The 13,546-nt window shown below is 42.3% G+C and overlaps 1 protein-coding gene across 2 annotated transcripts; it reads left to right on the top strand.

The window, feature by feature from the left end:
* The first annotated feature begins 1,132 nt into the window (after positions 1 to 1,132).
* wnt5a (wingless-type MMTV integration site family, member 5a) lies at positions 1,133 to 12,957 on the top strand. 2 transcript variants are annotated; one of them, XM_085393060.1, is made up of 6 exons: positions 1,133 to 1,589; positions 2,036 to 2,199; positions 4,894 to 5,042; positions 7,544 to 7,791; positions 10,204 to 10,496; positions 11,074 to 12,957. In XM_085393060.1, exons 3-6 carry the CDS (start codon positions 4,906 to 4,908, stop codon positions 11,530 to 11,532), a joined length of 1,137 nt encoding a protein of 378 aa, XP_085249186.1. In that variant the 5' UTR covers positions 1,133 to 1,589; positions 2,036 to 2,199; positions 4,894 to 4,905; the 3' UTR covers positions 11,533 to 12,957. The 2 variants fall into 2 exon arrangements, with proteins under 2 accessions (XP_085249186.1, XP_085249185.1); XM_085393059.1 differs by having other exon boundaries at positions 1,133 to 2,199.
* The last annotated feature ends 589 nt before the right edge of the window (positions 12,958 to 13,546 follow it).

A 13,546-nucleotide genomic window follows, 5' to 3' on the forward strand; every position in this document is an offset into this window, starting at 1 on the left:
TGGTGTTAAAACTTGATGGCTACTGTTAGATCACGTGGTGACTATGGGACTGGAATCTGTATGGCAGCTCTCACTGGTCCAAACAGGGCAACAGCTCTGAAGTCCATCACTGCAAGAAAGGACTCAGACCGTTCAAACACACAACCTTCATCTACCAGGGAACAGTGGTAACCACTGCACCGCCACGTATAAAACATGTAAAAATATAGCTTTGCATCGTACTAAGTAGCTCATTTGAAAGAAAATACAGCTTACACTTGGATTTTGTCCAAGTGCTGTAAAAAACGTCACAAAAAAAGTTAGCTGGGAGCCAAATCAGGCATTTTCCATCACATAATGTAAAGGAAAGGCAGCAGACCTGCGAGATTGATGGCACTTAATTAAGGCAACTACATCAGTGTAATCATCTCCCCTATCAGTTAAAAGCAAGTCTTTATTTTGGTCCACAGCCAGATGTACAGGTGACTGTCTCCCTGCATTAATTTTAGCATTGTTTCTTTCACTGACTGTTATCCTCTCTCTGTTTCCTCAAACCAGGTTCTGTCCATCGCAATTGAAAACTACACGTCTTTCACCCTTGAATGGCCTCATTGTGTACATACTGAGTAATCTACAGTGTGACACATTAAAAGGATTGAACACTTTACGCTCAGACTGTACTCCGTGAAAAATATCGAACTATAAGCTGACAGATTCCTGCAGCATGTTTTGAGATAACGTACCATAAAATAATAATTATTATGCCTGGGAGCTATTTCTAATGACTGTAATGCTCACGGCCACTTAGGTGATGAGAGCAGCCTGTATAAGCACATGATATGGACCTGCTTGTCTTGATTTTACTGAGTGGTAACTCGATCTGCTGCCAGTGAAAAACCAAACGCTGCTCTGGTATGGATAGGGTAATAGCCTCGGGTGCTTTATAAGTTTGTTTTAGGTAATAGAGACGCTTGTTTTGTAACAGCCTGTTCCGCCCTTCTCTCTCTCTCTCTCTTTCTCTCTCTCTCTCTCCTCAATTCCAACTACGTTGAAATTCCTTGGTTGTTGAAAGTTGGTGACTGGAGGAAGAAAAGAGGGATTTGAGGAGAAATGTGAAGCGCATGCGCCATGTGAAGGTTTTGCTCCGCGCATCAATGCAGCAATGTGCTAGTTTGAGAGAGGAGGCGACTGGGGAGCAGGTGAGAGAGAGAGAGAACGAGAGGGGGGAGAAGAGAAAAGAGGGAGGGATAGTTTTTTGCACTTCAACGCAGACGGTGTGGGAGGACGACGCGCTTGGAGCTTCAGAAAAGTCGCTGTCGTTCACACGCTGTGCTCTTTTCCTCCCCCTGGCACCGTGCGCGCTCGCCAAGCCGCACTGTTTGGAGATAGTCCGCGCGGAAAGTTTTTGGAGCATAAAGTCTGGAGCCGATCAATTAATGTTTTTATTTATTTTTTTCGGTGAGGCGGATGAATGACTTGCTTTTTTGAGAGTGGAGACTTTTAATTCGAGTTGGGGAATTGTCTTGAGTCGTTTTTGTTTTTTTGCGCAGAATGGAAGGTAAATTGACAAGTCGTTTGTGGCGAGGATCACCGTGTGGATCTTTCCGCAGGTAAAACGCGCCGTGGCGTGAGCGTGTGATCTGCTGGAATTAATTGTCTTAACATTTTTACACGTCTTTTTTTCTTCTTCTTCTTGTGGTGTAGTTTAGCTGGATTCTGGGACAGTTTTCCACTTGGACAGACAAGTTTCATGCTGCTTTTAATTAGAAGCGAATCAACAGTTGGGTTTCCGCCAGTGGCGCTTTGGGTTGCCGTAGGTGGTTGTATTTGTTAATAGGTACCGCAAAGTCACGCACTGAATCGTGAAAGGAAAGGACTATTTCCACACACTGTCACTAGATACTTTATCCATCCCGCTGCTTACTACCAGACTTTAAGCTGTTAAGCGCACGGAGCGCTTGCACTGATTTTTTTTTTTCTCTGTGTGCGTCAAACACTAAACCTGAAGAACTCTCAGCTTTGACTCCCTGAGTTGCACTTTGTTCATCCCAACCAGGCATATCCCAAGAGATTCCGGGGAAAACGAAAAAAAGAAACTCCGGTACTTGCCTTGAGTGCAGCGGAAAAGGAAATCTTAAATCACCTGGCCTGCACTGTGATTATTGGTTTGATATCGTCTGCAGAGAGTGGATTACGGCTTCTAACGGGCTGTGCTCCCCGGTGAGTAGTCTATACGTCTCCTAGTTGACTCAGTTTTCCACCTCAGCCACAGTTTATCTTAAAGGGTGGAAAATTTGTGTTTCAGTGGGATGTTTTTGAACTTGTACAGGCTCTGGATGTGGACAAAAGTGCTTGACAGATGTGATGTGTGAAACATGCGCCCACCCCCCATTCCTATGGCCTGACAGCCGTTTGGCACTTCGCTATTGTGCAAACATTACATAAAAAGCACAGTATTTGTTAGAAATGCATATGATTTCTGCTTAAAAGCTTTTTAACGAACAGTGTTCTATTGTTAAGTGAACAGGCAGTGTTCTCTGCTGCTCTCAACTCCTTGTACCTGGCTCCCTCTCCTGGTTTTGTGTAAACATCGGGGCAGACAGGGAAAAAACGCTCATCATCTTGTCCTGTTAGATACACACAATATTTCAGTCATTAATGAGTGTTTATATGTTTAAAATAGATGCATTTCTTTTTTTTACCTCATACATTTTTCTTTCTCATTCTCCACCAGCCCGCGCATCCACACAAAAGAAGCCTAGCGTAACTCGTTTTATTCACAGTCAGCATCTGTCGACTTTAAGATGCACGTCTGACTGTAAATATGTTGTTCTTTTGTTTTTTTTTAAATAGACCGGTCCTTAAATTAAGCATAATACAACTTGACTTTGAGCACACACTGGCTTTCCTTCACATTTTTCACCGTTTATTGTTGCTGAAACTTTTAAAACACAATGAATCCGTTTAATGATATTTTAAATAGTTTTTCCAAGCGTTTTAACAACACGAGACCAGAACGGGGTAATATCTAGGCCCGGGTTTGAGGTATTCCCAGCTCTAGTCTTAAAAGGCAGACTTTTTTTCTGCCCCTCCTATGCGTGCTCTCTCGGTTTTAGTGCCATGTGGCTCTTTGAAATACCCCCGAAATTAACTTTGACTGAAGTACTGCCTGCTGCTTTATCATTCTAGCTGAAATTTGTTCATTTAGCTAGATACCACTTTGACTGACAAAACTCTGCAGTATAGCCATCAGTCACCGGTCACGTCCTATGAATACCTCGCTCGGGTCAGATCGTTTCCAAGGGTCACTGAACGCAGGATTTGCTTAGCTTATAAAAAAAATCATATTCACATTAATAAAGTTAGTTTGTGCCGTCGATGAAAACAAAATGTACTCTTCTTTGTTCTGAGTGGATGAAACTCAGATGTGAATTGTCAGATCAATGCGCGCACCTACCGTGTAGCTCCGTGACTCAATCTGCCAAATGAACCCTGTGAGTCACCACCGCTGTTCAGCTGCTCCTAGCAAACTTTTTTGCCAAAAATAATATTTAATTGATTATCAATAAATTGCTAAAGTGTTTTAAAATATTTTAAAAAAAATCCACTTCCTTTCAGGCACAACTGCTCCAATTAGTGGTTTAAAATCAGTGTAAAACCGCCGCCCTCTGTGGATTATTGCTTTTAATTTATGTGGAGGAACTGCGAAGAACATAACTTCACCAACTATTACGAGGCAGCACGCAAACCAAAAGCACGTGTTCGTGTGTGTGTTGTGCGCGAGTGTGCGCGCGCGCTGGGTGAGTGATGGTGAACTTGGCCTTGTTTTTAATGAGTCTTAGGCAGGCCCGGGTCTCCACGACTCAACCCTGGAAAATAATGCAGCGTGACAAATTAGACTTGCTCTCGATCCCAAAAACTCACACACGAACAAGATGGAAGGCTGGCACATCGCTTTAACTCGCAAATTTAGGAGTAATTATTTGACCTAATTTTCTGCCAAAATGGCAACAAAGCTGTGCTGTTGTGCGCAGATAATTCACATTTTCTTTCTTTTCTTTTTTTTTTTTTAAATTCTGTGCGGTTTTCTTTGCGCAAAAGCTGCGAAGTATCCGGTCATCATCCCCCCGCCACCCGGCTGCTGTCAGATCCATTTTCAATTAATAAGTAGAAAAATTAATCTTAATATAGGCTAAATACATAAGGAGATGTCCATTAGGCCTCTGTCAGATTACACGTTTAATCGCCACTTTTCGTAGTTACGAGAAATAGACTTTACTTTTTAATTGTTCCATCTTTTTAAAAACAAAACCCGCGTTTTTCTTATAATTAATTTAATTACCCACGATTAAAAAAAACGAATTAAAATTATTTGCTTTAAAAACAGTTTTATTATAGTTTTTCAAATAAACAAAACATTCTCAGCAAAAGAAAATACAGGCGGGTCTCCCAGAAATGTAAATAAAAGCGGAACTTGGAGCTACAGTTCTGTTTTATTTTTATTGGCTTAAAAAAAAACAACCCCCGGTCCTTTTCGTTAAAATGCGCTAATATTTGTTAAAAATAAGTTTAAATTAAATTGTCTAACTAGCGCTTCTCAGTCTCTCTGTGCCTTAAAGTGAAATGTCTGGAATGTGTCTTGCGGGGTTTCATAGTCATCGTGTCTTCTCTGGCTGTGTGATTCACACTCTGATATGTTGCCAAATGACTGCTCTGCTGTGCAAGCAGTGATGGCTACAGGGATTTCATCACACACACGCATGTAAATGAGATGTAAAATATACAGCAATCCAGCTGAAAGAACATTTTCTCTGCCCTTTTCTTTCCATAATATGCCCCAAAGTTGTGCATGAGAAACAAACATCTAGTTAAGCAGGCAGACTGACAAGTATCCTGTTCTCTGTTCTCCTTCAGATCACTGGCAGTATGAACCTGGGGCTAGGCTGTGTGCGTCGGCCGATTTGCTGGCCCTTTGGCAGCGTGTTGGACTCCAGACACTGTGTCTTTGCCCTCACACTCCTCACTCTCCTCATGCAGGTGGTGGTGGAGGCCAACTCATGGTGGTATGCAATAATTTTCTTTCCATATGCCAGCAATTCTGTGAGTCTTAATTTGTTCAGTGTGCGCCTTTGAAGTGTGTTTACTTGTCATTCTCTTTTCTGCCATACGCTAAATTGTAAATAGGACAGCGGTGCCTAAAAAGACTCGGCAAAAAGTTACATATAGGTGATACTGACTGTTTTTTTTTAAGTGTTTATTTGTTGAGGCCTGTATATGTGTGATCTATATGGCATACTCTGTGTATACCATCAGCTTTGCAAGAAAACCTTCTCTCCCTTACTTTCTTTTGCCAAACCAAAATTATGAACATCGCAAAAAAACATAGAATGCTGTGGTTTCCGAGTCTGCGTCCAAATATTTGCAAATACGGTGTGTGTGTGTGTGTGTGTGTGTGTGTGTGTGTGTGTGTGTGTGTGTGTGTGTGTGTATCCTGCTTCCGTTAAAAGAGAAGTCTATATTTTCAACACACCTAGCACTTCTGATAATCACAACACTTGACATCCAGTAGCTCTGTGTTTATACACTTGGTGAATATTTATTGTACCCAATCAGAGCTCCTGTTCAAGAACTTTGGACATTTAACCCAAAACTTGTTAGAAAATATTTTTATTTTCCAGTGGAGCAAATCAGAGCAAATAGTGACATACTCTGCTGGTAGAGTTATAGAAAAATAACAATGTAAACAAATAATTGTAAAGATTTTATACAGATACAAACTAATTAAGCTAAGTAGGAAGCTACATTAAAGTTGAAACAGCTCAAATTAGTCCTGCAGCTGAGGACTCGCACATTACTACACAGCAGACCCTGGAAAGGATGTTCACACAGTGTGTGTCTGTCAGTTTCCTTTTCAAGAGGACGCACAGGTGTGAGTGATTTGGAGTGTTGGAGTTGTGAGCGCGCTCATTGCATGTTTGTGAGACAGCATCAGACTGCACTAGTGTGCATGATTTATTTTTCTTCTTCCCCCTTTCTACTGTGTGCCCGTTTGTGTATATCGGTGTATGTTTCTGCGTATTCCCTCTGTGTTTCCTTGCCGCTGAGTTTCCTTAGTCTATCAGGTTACACTAGGGGCTAATTGTCTCTCTCTGGGGGCTCTGAGATGGGCCGCTCTAATTGTCCTGTGGCCTGGAACCAGATGCTCATACTGGTGTTTCCTCCTTCCTCACTCTCTCGCTCTGTTTTTGTGTTTCTCTTCCACAAAATTGAACGGAACAATTATTTTAGCTGAAATGATCTGGTGCTATAAGAAGTTACACGACTGCTGAATTTTACTCTTGCTCGGGTGAGCTGACATGAGGAAATGCACTTGAGAAAACCTATGAGAATTAATCATATCTGTGCTTTTATATATTTTTTTGTAGTAAGCTACACATTTCTTTTAAAACACACCGGCCTACATACCGGTGTGTTTGGCCGACCACATAACTTAAAGTTAAGATGGAAAAAAATGCACATTTTGAAACACACATGGAAATCCTTATATAATTCAGTTTGGAAAAAAATGTCCTGTTTTAAAATAAATGAATTTGTATACCTTCATTGGACAAGTAACATCAAAAATAGGTGCAAAAAGCACAAACTATACAACAACATTGTGGAATGATATCAGAAGTTGTGAGATTGTTTTTTAAATTAATATAAAAATACTAAGGTGACTAAAAATGTCCAAGGGTCATTTAAAATATGTACATGTTATTGTTGTCGTCTTGTTTTTTCTTTAAGTCCTGCGGGTAGCATTTGATTGTGAGAGGAAGGCTGTTCCAGTTCACTGGAGCTCCCGCCACAAAAATCTCCCACTAACCTCGATCATGGAGCAGTTAAACGCAGTTGCCCAGAGGATTTCAGAGACCTAGCAGCACAGGGGCAGAGAACTTCTTAAATACACCCGGGAGCCACCGATGCGTGGCTTTATAGGCACATAAAGAACCTTAAACTCATTCCAAATTCACAGTTTTAGCCAGCGTAGGCAATCTAGTAGCATCAACTCTTTCCTTATAACAGCTTTGTCTCTTTTATTAATTAAAAATAATAATATAAAGAACTGTAAAAAAAAAAAAATTGTTCAACTCAAAAGTGATTACAGTGGTCGCCGCAGTCAGCCACTGGATGCGGGAGCGTGAGCTTCCGTTTGTCGGACAATAGTGGTGTGTTTTTAAAACGTAGCCCTTTATTTCCTTCATGCATCTGTGTTTTACTTGCGTTTTCTTTCTTTTATCTCCTGACTGCTCTTCCTCTCGTCTAAGCTTCACTCGCTGTATATTCTTGGCTCTAAATGACTTTCACATCGACTGTCCTCTGACATTAAGAGTGTACAGGGTTTTACTCCACCTAGGAACTAACTGCACCTCCATTTCACTGATTAACATAGTTCCATCATCAATGGAGAGAACCCAATCAAGTGAAATCAGCTGCTGATTGCAGTGTTGGCCCAACAACGTGGATGCATTTGTTTTAATGACACATGACTGAAAACACTGCACTGTGTGTCCCCTTCACGCAGGTCTCTGGCCATGAACCCTTTACTAATCCCAGAGGCCTACATCATCGGCGCCCAGCCTCTGTGCAGCCAGCTGGTGGGCCTGTCGCAGGGCCAGAAGAAACTGTGCCAGCTCTACCAGGACCACATGCAGTACATCGGTGAAGGTGCCAAGACAGGCATCAGAGAGTGCCAGTACCAGTTCAGACATCGGCGCTGGAACTGCAGCACGGTGGACAACTCCTCCGTTTTTGGACGGGTCATGCAAATAGGTAAGAGACACAGGCTGTATGACGTGCCGTATATTCTAAGAAACGCGTACACAAAGACACAGGAAACTAACAAAGATAACGCTTCATAACTGTACTCACCAGCATGTTGATATGCACATTTCCTGTATGTACCAGATATAACAGGGTTACTTAGATTTTTATATTTTATGTCTTTTTCTTTTCTTCTTTCTGAGTCACTGACCCTTTTTTATGTTTGTGAAAAGTGTGTGAAATGCATGAGGCTGCTGATGCTCAGCAGCTGTGTGGAGGGAATAGTTGGTGGGTGAGGTTGCTCGATAAATCACATGTGGCTTTGGCCTGCTAAACCAGCCCCCTGATATGGAGCAGGAGGGAGTCGGAGAATCTGCTTTCCCCCCTGATGAATGGGAGACAGTCTAATACACAAAGACACACATACACACGCAGACACACAAACTCTGGACTGTAGCTGACTCTGTGTATTTACAAGTAAGGGGAGTGCTACGAGTATATGGAGCGATATATCACCACGTCAGAGATTACATTGTCTGTTTGTCTCTTATAGAAAGTTCAAGAGCTTTCCAGTCCCTAACATCAAGTCCTGTTCTTGGGTCCTATCATTAAACACACATTGTTCCAGTTTTATTGGATGTTGGAGCAGCTTAGGATGCTAAATCTAAACGGGTCAGATCTTCCAGTTTTGGCCATTTTTCAAATTTATTTTTAGTTTGTCTTTAGTGTTTAGTTCAGCCAAATGAAACCAGTTGCAGACACTGGATGTGTGTTGTCCCACTAAGGAAATGTAATGAAATAAATTAAATTTTAAATGTAATGTTACCTTTTCTCTGGATGATCTACAGGACACATGGTCAGGAGTTTCTGTGGTGACTGTTTATTCAGAGAAGCGTTCCTCTTACTGTGTTTGCAGATGACTTTTCTAACGGGGACATTTTAAGGATAAGAGCTGAAACGGTTTGAATGGACATGTGTATGTCGCACCGTTTCACTCGTGTTGCTCGACCATTTAACGCGCTGTACTTCTGTGTGTAGCTTTTGACTCTGTTCTCGGTGATTCTGCCTGGCGTGTCTCTGGTCCTTACTCCCTTTCCACAAATTATTCTTCACAAGCAGCCGTTCTCCTCCCATTCCTCTTCTCCCTCCCACTTCCTCCCCAACAGTGATCCCATCTCAGTCCACCTTGGGCCATGTAAACATGTCCTCCCCTCTATAGCTGTCCATATGAAAGCCTGTCTTACTGTCTGCTGGCTTAGGACACTGCTGGTGATTTAAAGCATAGGTCCAGGGGGTGCCGGCGTGGCTGGGTTCAGACTCTTCCCTTGCATGGCTTGGCTAGCTCGAGGGTGGGGGACATTAGAAGGGCGGCAGCAGTGTGGGAGACGACAGTTTGTCTGTCTGCAGGCCCACCGTTAGGCCAGTACTCTCAGGCTGGATTAAAAGTTGTACTAACCTAATAAACCCCCCACCACGCTCTCTGATCACTAATGCTTCCAGCAGTATTTCCCACCTGGATCTTTCAGCCTCTCCAGGAGGTTTCTTTATTCATCTTTTCTTCCTTTTTGGAATATTAAGTGTTTCTCTTTTCTTATATTGCTTGTTTTGTTTCTTTTCCGTCTCTTTCTTGACTTATCGTTTCACTCGCCTTAGTTTCCCTCATCTCACTCTGTCCATATGTTATTGTCATTATAGCATAGTCTCTAAAGGTTTGCCCGAGCTTGTATATGAGCTGTGCATTTTTATTGTGTAGCAGTCCTCGTCTTCAGTGTCAACACACGGCTTCATCGTTTGCTAGTCTGTTTCTTCTTTAGTTCTCTTGTGGCTTCGTACAGCGACAAAAACTGCTTATGTGCAATTTTCTGCCTTTTTTTTTTTTTCTTTAAATCTTCGCTCTATAGAGGAAATGTTGAGGGTAGAAACAGTTGGAATTAATGTACAGCGGCTCCAGAGTCACTCAGTCGTGACAGATTAACTAAAAGAACCGTTGTCACGTTCAATTTGGGTGAAATGGCAGAGACTTGTTAAGAAGGATCTCTGTCACTGGAGGGCGCCGTCTTCTCTCTGGCTGAAGCCCAATAACAGCAAACCAGATTCCACTGTTCAACATGTTGTTGATGACGACCCTGCAGCGCTTGGCTGAAGTGCTCTGTAATCTTAAGTGTATGGTGAATGCTGTCAAATGACATCACATCTCAAAGTGCCATACACACACACACACACACTTAAAGCAAACGATGGGGAGATCCACTGGCTACAGAAGACACGTGCATGCTTAACCTACAAAAATGAAAGCAGTGGATGGAGATCACTTTTCTTGTCTCATGGGTTGCAGTGTTTTTAAAATTGGGCAGCTTAAAACAAAATTTGGATCTCTACTCTTGTCTTGTTTCAAATGTCATGTGGTATTTGTATCTGCAGGCAGTCGAGAAACGGCATTCACGTATGCCATAAGTGCCGCCGGAGTGGTGAACGCCGTGAGCCGGGCCTGCAGAGAGGGTGAGCTTTCCAGCTGTGGGTGCAGTCGTGCTGCTCGCCCCAAAGATCTTCCCCGAGACTGGCTCTGGGGCGGCTGCGGAGACAACCTCAACTATGGCTACAGGTTCTCCAGGGAGTTTGTGGATGCCCGTGAGAGGGAGAAGAGCTTCCCCAAAGGCTCACACGAGAATGCACGGCTGTTGATGAATCTTCACAATAATGAGGCAGGACGGAGGGTAAGATGGCCGAGTCACATGCACGTGCACGCACAAATCTTTTATTATTTTTTTAAAAACAAGCAGAGAGACGTGTATATACTTCACGCTTCAAAATTAGACCAACCAGAGCTTGAAAGGCTTTTTTTTTTTGTTTGTTTTTTAAGTGAGATAGTCCAGTCCAGGTCAATCAGACAGGTTTCCACTGATCATCTGTGTAACAGCTCCATCTGCTCCCCCGAGGCTTTGATCTATGAAAAGATGGAGTCACTGCAGACAGCTCTGGAGTTTCTTTTCCTTTTAAAACATCTTGAAACCACCTCAAAGGAATCGTAATGCCAGATTGGCAGGCTGTACTCTTTCAAGGAGGACAAACGAGTGGACATCACTGCACCCTGGAGCACCCTGCACTTTCTGTCCTTTTTAGCAAAGTGATGCCTCATGAGATCAAGAGCAGCACATTATTCAAATATTTATACAGGCAGGGTGAATTTACAGCACGAAGCATGTGGTCAAGTTTCTTTTCTTTTTTCCATTTTCTGAAGAATAATAATTATGCAACCTGTTGTTTTTGTTTCTCTCTGATCTTCTTCTCAAGATTGTGTCAGACCTTGCCCACGTGTCCTGCAAGTGCCACGGAGTATCAGGTTCCTGCAGCCTGAAGACCTGCTGGCTGCAGCTGGCCGACTTCCGCAAGGTGGGCGATGCACTGAAGGAGAAGTATGACAGTGCCGTAGCCATGAAACTCAACTCGAGAGGAAAGCTGGTGCAGATGCACAGTAGGTTCAACCCTCCCACGAACCATGACCTGGTGTACATCGAGCAAAGTCCAGACTACTGCTTGAAGAACCAAAGCACAGGCTCTTTGGGCACAGTGGGGCGGCTTTGCAACAAGACCTCAGAGGGCATGGATGGGTGTGAGCTGATGTGCTGCGGCAGAGGTTATGACCAGTACAAGGCCCAGATAGTGGAGCGGTGCCACTGCAAGTTCCACTGGTGCTGCTACGTCAAGTGCAAGCGCTGCACCAAAGTCGTAGACCAATTTGTCTGCAAGTGAGAAGAAGAGTGTTGCCTGTGTGTATTTGCTTGCAGATAATGGGCATAAATCTGTGTGTATTCATGAGCAGAGGAGCTGAACACAGAGAGAATGGAAGAAAGAAACTATATAAATTATATTTATAGAGTTAAACAATTATGCCATTGCAAAAAGACTTAAAAAATCATGTCCTCAGAAACTGAGAGTATTGTGAAATATTTATTTTCAGATTGTAATGTTTTATTTTGGCCCGCTCATCAGCAGAAAACTTAAATCTTTCAAGTGCCTAAATCTGGCTGGAAATTTTATACCACGGTTCCTTTTAACTGTTTTTTGTTTTTTTTGGTTTTTTTTTTTGGGGGGGGGGGGGGGGTTTAAACCACAGAAAAAGCCATTTTTCTTGACTCCGTAGAGGAAATGGGTCACAACGTTTTAAATTGGACTGTGCCTTTCATAGATGAGTAAGGTTTAATTTTTGTGGCATAATTGACAAAAGGTCCTATTTTGTTGTTTGGAGAGCGACTATAAAGAGGAGAACGTGTGCTGTAGTCTATGGATGTGTTTTTCAAGGGCCTGTTCCCAGACCAGCCTTCACATCGTTGCTGAAGTCTGCTTGTCCCCCTTCACACATACAGTAAGGAACACTGTCGGTTTGTACGAGTCCTTGGAGTACAATGGGCACAAGAAGAGGGCTATTTCGGGGATCGGGCCATTTTGACTAAGCTGTCCCTGATGCCTTAGAGTTCCCCAGGTGCTGCAACAAGCCCTCCATCATTATGCACTTTGATACAGAGGCTTAAACATGTCTGTACGTGTCTGTTCAGCTGTTATCGTTATATCAATATTATAGCCTTCAATGTTTCCATATTACTTCAAATTATCCATTTAACATTATTCTACAATACTTAACACGGTTTAAATATATATGGGCAATGTTGTGGTTACAGTGGAGAAATATTCTGTGTATATAGTACGTCTATCCAACAAACCAATCAGTAAACTGTATTTATTTTCCTAAAACAGATCCTCGTTTTAGCTTTCAGCAGAAAAGCATCATCTTCATAACAGACCAGTGATGAGGCAGGCATCCCAAAGTTCACTTTTTAAACTAATTCTCACTAATGCGGCTCCTCACTGTTTTTGCAAAAGGGAAATGCACCTTATCGTCGTGGAACCAAGTCATGCTCGTGCTTGGCTTTACTCTTACACACATTGTATCACAGGTGTTCAGGTTACGATGCTGCCACAGGTTTCCAGTACCACTCACTTACCTTCTCACTGTCCCTGTGATGATTCTCGCTAGACAAACTATTTCTACCAATCCAACTATGTATATTTATAAGCTTGAGGTTTGTTAAACTTAATGTGCTATAGCAAATATTTTGTTTTTTTTTACAAATTGGCTCAATGCTCTACTTTGTTTCAATAAATACCGAGTGTAAAACCAACGAGGAAGTATTTTACTCAGTCTTTAATGTTGTCTGTGCCTCCTTGAGTTTTTTCTTCCTTTAAATAAAGATTCTCCTTCTTGCATATACAGGGTGGGCCATTTATATGGATACAGCATAATAACATGGGAATGGTTGGTGATGTTAAAGTCCTGTTTGTGGCACGGTGTATCCATATAAATGGCCCACCCTGTACATTACTAAATGCACATGCCAAGAACGTATTGACACACCCACTGGACACTTAAAGTACATCTTTCTATATCTGGGTTGGACACCTTTTGCCTTCAGAACTACCTCATTTTTGCACCAGTTAACAAAGTGTTGGGAACCTTCCTCAGAGATTTTGATCAATATTGATAAGCTGGCATCACACAGTTACTGCATATTTGAGTCTCCCATTCCACACATCCCAGAGGCTCTGTTGCTTTGAGGTGTAACTGTGGCTTTTTGAGTACCACAAACTCATTGCCTTTTTGTTTTTAGAAATCAGTTTGCAATAGTTTGAGCTTTGTTATCCTGCTGGGAGCAACTTTCAGAAGATGGACACGATGTATTATATGTAAAGGGATGGAGATGGTCAGCAA

The sequence above is a fragment of the Rhamphochromis longiceps genome, linkage group LG20, assembly GCF_057381845.1.
Source record: "Rhamphochromis longiceps isolate RC_006_pf linkage group LG20, R_longiceps_female_GT1.1, whole genome shotgun sequence".
NCBI lineage: Eukaryota > Metazoa > Chordata > Actinopteri > Cichliformes > Cichlidae > Rhamphochromis > Rhamphochromis longiceps.